Below are 6744 nucleotides of genomic sequence, written 5' to 3'. Positions count from 1 at the left end.
CCCTTGTGCTGGACTCTGCTGATCCTTGTGTGTCCCTTCCTACTCTGAAGATGCTGTGATCACAGACTCAGAACAGGTCAGATTGGAAAGGACCACAGGGGGTCGTCTGGTCCAACCTCCGTGCTCAAGCAGGACCATCCTAGAGCAGCGGATTGTGTCCAGGCTGTTCTTGAATTCTCCAGGGAGGGAGACTCCACAGCTTCGCTGGGCAGTCTGTTCCAGCACTTTGTCACCCTCACAGTACAGAAGTTCTTCCTTATGTTCACATGAAACTTTAGTGCCCATTGCCTCTTGTCCCAATTGCTGGGCACCACTGAGAAGAGCCTGGTCCATCCTCCTGACACCCATCCTTCAGATGCTTACACACTTACTGATTCTGTAAATAGAACACATGTGACAACTGGCACGAAGCGTGACGGCTTAGCCGGAGATTGGGTGTAGGGCACCCTTGGCTTCGCAGCACACGGCTTAGTGCGGCTGGCCGTGCGGGGCTGTGCCCGCGGTGCGCTCCGCTCCCTCCGGCCGGGCGTGCGGGGGCTGGCTGGTTAGTTAGTTAGTTAGTTAGTTAGTTAGTTAGTTAGTTAGTTAGTTAGTTAGTTAGTTAGTTAGTTAGTTAGTTAGTCAGTCAGTTATTCAGTCAGTCAGTTAGTTAGTTATTCAGTCAGTCAGTCAGTCAGTCAGTCAGTTATTCAGTCAGTCAGTCAGTTAGTTAGTTATTCAGTCAGTCAGTCAGTCAGTCAGTTACTTATAGTTAGTTAGTTAGTTAGTTAGTTAGTTAGTTAGTTAGTTAGTTAGTTAGTTAGTTAGTTAGTTAGTTAGTTAGTTAGTTAGTTAGTTAGTTAGTTAGTTAGTTAGTTAGTTAGTTAGTTAGTTAGTTAGTTAGTTAGTTAGGTCCCGCCGAGCCCCGTCCGGTAGGGCCGCGAGGGCAGCACTGCCGGGGCCGGGCCGGCAGGGGGCGCTGCAGGCGGGGCCCGCAGCCGCGCTGGGCGGCGGGGCCGCTCCCGGCGCCGCATCATGTGGGCCCGGCCCCTTCCATGGAGCCGCGGCCGCCGAGCGCCGCCCGGGCGGACGCCGCCATGAGGCTCTGAGGGGCGGCTGCGTGCGGAGCGCCCGGCCGGTCCCAGCTCTGCCGAGCTCCCGGAGCCTCGCAGCGGGACAGGGAAGCCCAACGCTGAGGCCGCCGCCGCCGCCGCTGCTGCTGCTGCCGCCGCCGCGGGTCTGGCCGGGCGGGCGGGCGGCCCGGGGCCATGTAAAGCGGCAGCGGCCGGTAGGAGCCGAACCGAGCTCGAGCAAAGAAGCCGCCGCTGCCGGCCGGGGAGGCCCCGCAGTGGAGATCATGGCGACGTCTAATCTCTTAAAGGTGAGAGCGGGGCCCGGCCGAGTCCTGCGGGAGGAGGGGGGAGGCGGCGGGGCCGGGCGGCCCTGCGGGTGGCCGGACCGGGCAGGGCAGTGGGGACGGGGGCAGGGCAGGGTCGGGCCGCGGGTGCCGCTGCCCGGAGTTGCCGGTCCCAGGGCCCCCCCGCAGGTGAGCGGCCTTGGGCTGCCGGCCTCGGTCCGGCCTGGCCCGGCCCCGCCGGCGGCTGCTGCCTGCTGCCAGCACCGCGCTCCCTCCTCCGGCTCTCTCTTCCCAAACACCCCTCGTTGGGAAACAGCGTTGCGTCGTGCGGATAGACAGGGCACGATGTCTTCTCTTTGTTTATTTAAGAAAATACGGATGTACGGAAAATGAGTTTTAAGTTAAACAAAGAGTTGGAAATTGTCTTCGCTGAGGGCAGGTACCGTTATTGGGGTGGCCACCGTGTTCCAGTTTTTTTGTTAACTGCAGTTTTCCTGCAAAGGAAAACTCCCGGAGGCCTTTCGCTTACGTTAAGCAGCTTTGCTTTTGTAGTCATATGTTTTCAAGCACTTTCCCGGCGTTTGATGGCAGATGTCAGCCCAAGCTGCCGCAGGTTGGAAGAGAAGATTTCAGTGGGACAGTCCAGTGTCTGAGCTCAGGGCTGCCTGCCCTGATCTTTGCGGTATGTATGAGGAGAAAACTCTGTGTGGCCTTTGAGGCCATGCTAGCAAAGGGAAGGTGGGCCTTCCTCGAAACCACTGTTATTGCCTCCAGTGTTTCTGTAACACCAGTTAACTACAGCGCTAAGATAGGCCTAGGGCAGCCTGCCTGCTTAACTTGAGGAATTGACAATTGAAGATATATATAAATATAGCCATAAACATGTGTTCAGCACTATGTATTGTAGTTCAGTGTGGTCCTGAAGAAGCTCTGCTTGCATTTGATTAACCTGACCTAATTTGGATGTATAGATCCAGCCTGAATCTGCTGGTTTTATTTATTACTCTGAGACATTCAGTGTGAAGAAATGAGAATTTATTCCTTTATTGCTTCCTGATAGTCAAAAAAAATCTCTATATTAAAAAGATATGATTAAAAAAAAAATCTTCCTTGAAATTGAGATGTAATTGAAATTAATTTTAATTCCTGTTTATTTTTGTCTGTAAGAGGCTGTTAGATATTTAAGCAGATAACACTTCCATATACTTAAAAATCTAATTGAGGAACCCAAGAACACAGGCAAGAAAAATAATGTCCTGTAAGAAAAAATGTCATTTTTGTGGAAAAGCATGTGTTCACAGCAGGGCTCAGACAGTTTTATCACTTGTTAATGTTTTAGATCATCTCTTTGCTGTACTTTTGAGGATTTCTCAAAAGTCCGACATGTGCTTTGATAATACACATGGTGGGATAGCCCACAGTAGATAGGAGAAGCATAGGCCTGTAAGATTTGTCAGCATTCCACTTCAGCTCTTTTGAAGGAGCAAAAAGTAGGAAGAACAGAGGCATTGACTTGGTGAGATGGCTCTTGCCAAACTGAAGTTGTTGCGTTAACTAGTCATGTTTTTGCCACTGGCCTTTGAGTTGTCAATGTTTTATATTGACAATAAGATATCTGCACAGAGATCTTGTAGAATAGGTTTCTCTGGCCACTCAAAGTGTTTTTAAGCACTTAGTTTACTAATTAATGAGTTTTCCAATGACAATAAAGTATGATTCCCACATTACAGATGGAGAGATTATACAGTGATTTGACTTTGTTTATAATGGCAACATAAACCAGTGTGAGAATTAGAACTAGGTAAGGTCCTTTGTTCCCCAGTTCCACTCATCAGAGTGCTCTCTGAGAAGCAAACTGTTGGTTCCAGGTCAGTGTTGCCTGACAGTGCCTTGTTCCATCACAGTGTGTCCAACATCCTTTTGCTTTCATCTTTAAGGGGAAAAAAAGACAATGGCTGGGCACAGTAAAAATCCCAGGCTAAGAAAAGAGAGGTGTTAAAATCTGTAAGTCTTTTCCATATCTTTCCCAAATAAGCCTGCATAATCAAATCTAAGTTGAGTATAGACAGGTCTTAGTTTTGCCAGCATGAGCAGGATCTGAGCATTTTCTTTTGTTTTCCCCCGTCCTGGTTCAGCTTTCCACATAGTTGAAAAAATAAAGTGAAATACTCCTTTCTGATTCTGTTAACAGATACTAGCTGAATCCAAATCTGACTGGCTGTCATAATTTTCGAGGGCATCATTTAAACTCCACTAGTGCTTAATTTTCCTAATTGTAAATTCTTCTTTAGTGAGAAGCATGTTCTTGGAGAGCCTTCTTTAAATGCAAAATTAGAATGACCAATCATGTTGAATCCTGGTGAGACAGAACAAACTGTAATGTGATGGAAATGCTGCTGTGCTTAGTAAGAGCCATTGCAGGGTCAGCTGGTGTCTGCCCTACCTGTAGCAGAGCTGCTCTCCCTCATTGAGACATAGACTTTCTGATAGGTGACCAAGTAGTTTCCATCTGAGTCCCCTGGAGTTTTTTGTCTCAACACACATGTGACACTTTCAAAGTGGGGTAGTTTCGGGGGCCCTGTAGAACTTGTAATGTATTCTCTTTGCAGTGATGATACAGTCTAAAGCAATTCACCCGTTCGATAAACACTTAAGTTTTTCTGCAGTTTATGGAGCAGAAAGTACCTCAGTTTATTGTAGCACAAAGAAAACCTGTAGCCGTATCCATGCTAGCAGATCTTGACACTATTGTAGAGCCTTACTGGAGCTGCCTGCAAATACAGGAGTCTGTCCTTGCAAGATGAACTCCAGATGAGCCTGATATTAGGAAAGACGCAGCAAAGGAAGCAACAGGTTTTCCCTGGGCTTAAATGAAATGAGAATCACTATTTACCTTTGCATCTATTTCAGCTGTTTGTCACTGGCAACTAGGAACACATTTGAAGTTTTTGAATTTTTTGACTTGAAGTACATGTTTCCAGGTCTGTATTTAAAGTTTGCCTGTTTCTTCCGTGGTTGTTCCCATGTAGGATATTCCTAAGAAGCTAGGAAGTATTGCAAGGTAGTTACTTACGTACAAAAGCTTTTCCTGTGGCTACTTTTCTGCTTTGAATAGAAACTTGCTACAAGTATTACACTGATTTTTAGAACTACTTGTAGCAGAGATTAATCAGACAGTGCTTGTTTCCATCTAGGACATCATATTTCCTACTTCATCCCTCTGGGACCTGGCTTTAGTATAAATACTGTGTGAAAACAATGAAGTCATAAAGGTGAAGATGTTAACTCTGATGTAGATCAGATGTACAGTAAGACCTAGAGAATGCTGCTTTTCTATAATACTGTGTAGAGCATCTGGCAGAGACCAGGGCTGAATTTCTGTGTGGCCTGAGATAAAGAGAGTACCAGCAAAGAGAGCTCCAAAGAGACGTTTTGAAGTTCAAAGGGAGAGTAGCATGAAGGTCTTGGTGTATCGCCTTGCCTTGTTATATCTGTTATGTTTAGAATTGAATGAATTATGCCTAGAATTGAAGAATAGGGAAAAGTATAAAGTGTAAAGTAGTATGTATTTCAAGTAAAGTTTAGTGTTAAAATGGAACTTTAAATCTTTATGAACAAATTTAATGAAGTGAATTTTAAAACAAAATATTTCATAAGCGGAGTTCTTTTTCAAAGCATTAAAATTTAAACACTAGAGTGGCTACTTAGCCATGGTGCCATGGTGTGGCTATCAACTGTAGTCTATGTTTTCAGAGAAGATTTGATAAGTAGAGTAATTTTATTTCATCAAAGGTATGCCTTACTGTTTAACTTTCCTTTGGAACTGTGATTGGAAGCAAAGTAGGAAAGAAAAATTGCTAGGAAATACTGCTCAGAAATTGCATGTGTGACTTTGGTAACAAGTAAGAATTGCCACTGTTTGACCTCCTCTTCTACTATAAAATCTGTTTTCTCTCGTGTGCTAATAGGGATGTAATTAATGAATGGGATGATACACAGTAGGTGGTATTTAATGCACCCTTTCTTCCTGTAATTACTGTATAAAATTGTAATGTCATGGAAGCCTAAATCTACCTAGATAATGTTGCTGTAATTTTTTTTTTATTTCAGTAAAGCTTTCCATACTGTCTCTCAGAGCATCCTTCTGGAAAAAATGTCCAGCCACAGCTGGATAAAGACATCATGTGATGGGTGAACAACTGGTTCATTATAGGGAATTGATGTCAATGGATAGGTGATGTCAGACTGGAGACCTGTCACAAGTGGCATTCTCTGGGATTACATCTTAGGCCCTGTGCTCTTCAACATCTTCATAAATAACTTGGGTAAAGGACTGGAAGGAACACTGAGCGAGTTGCCAGATGATACAAAACTGGGAAGAGCCACTGACTCCTTTGATGGCAGGGAGTCCGTGCAGAGAGACCTGGACAAATCAGAGGTCTGGGCAATCACCAACCAGATGAAGTTCAAGAAGGGAAAGTGCTGGATTCTGCACCTGGGATGGGGCAGCCCTGGGTGTACTGGGGGATGAGATGCAGGAGAGCAGCGCTGCACAAAGGGACCTGGGGGTCCTGGCTGGCAGAAGGTTGAACATGAGGCAGCAGTGCCCTGGCAGCCAGGAGGGCCAACCCTGTCCTGGGGGGCATCAGGCACAGCATCACAGCTGGGCAAGGGAGGGGATTAAACTATTGGAGAGTGTCCAAAGGAGGGCAGTGAAGGTGGAGGAAGGCTTTGAGGGGAAACCATACGAGGAATGGCTGAGGTCACTTGGTCTGTTCAGCCTGGAGGAGGCTGAGGGGAGACCTCATTGCAGTCTGCAGCTTCCTTATGAGGGGAAGAGGAGGGGCAGGCACTGATCTCTTCTCTGTGGTGACCAGAGACAGGACCTGAGGGAATGGCCTCAGGTTGTGTCAGGGGAGGTTTAGGCTGGATATTAAGAAAAGGCTCTTTACCCAGAGGGTGTTTGGGCACTGGAACAGGCTCTCCAGGGAAGTGCTCACTGCACCAGCCTGGCAGAGTTCAAGCAGCATATTTGGACAATATTGTCAGACACATGATGTGACTCGAGGATGGTCCTGTGCAGGGGCAGGACTTGGGCTTGATGGTCCTCGTGGGTCCCTTCCAACTCAGCTTATCCTGTATTTCTGTGAATTGTTTATTGAACTTGAAGAATAGTTGAGTAGGATTTTTCATCCATTAATTTTATTTTATCTTCTCTTAATTAAAGAATAAAGAAGGAAATGTGGAAATAAATTTACTCCTATGTATAGGAAACACAGTTCTAAACTTCTCTAATGTGATTTCAGGATAAGCTTTATTTGAGGAATTCTTTTTAAGTAGTCAGATGTTGGTTACAAGTGGACACAGGGATTTTTTACAACTGACGTTGAGTTTTATTTCTGCTTCTT

General features: G+C 46.0%; 1 protein-coding gene across 1 annotated transcript in view; it reads left to right on the top strand.

The window, feature by feature from the left end:
- Positions 1-971: 971 nt before the first annotated feature.
- The window catches only part of CUL5 (cullin 5), a 31751-nt gene continuing 25978 nt past the window's right edge, over positions 972-6744 (top strand). Inside the window, exon 1 of the mRNA XM_058842844.1 lies at positions 972-1360. Coding sequence (XP_058698827.1) covers positions 1337-1360 — 24 coding nt within the window. The 5' untranslated portion in view covers positions 972-1336. The remainder of the gene's footprint in view (positions 1361-6744) is intronic.

The sequence above is a fragment of the Poecile atricapillus genome, chromosome 1, assembly GCF_030490865.1.
Source record: "Poecile atricapillus isolate bPoeAtr1 chromosome 1, bPoeAtr1.hap1, whole genome shotgun sequence".
In the NCBI taxonomy this organism is placed as follows: domain Eukaryota; kingdom Metazoa; phylum Chordata; class Aves; order Passeriformes; family Paridae; genus Poecile; species Poecile atricapillus.
Note: the sequence above shows the minus strand (reverse complement) of the source record. Positions and strands in the feature narration are given on the sequence as shown.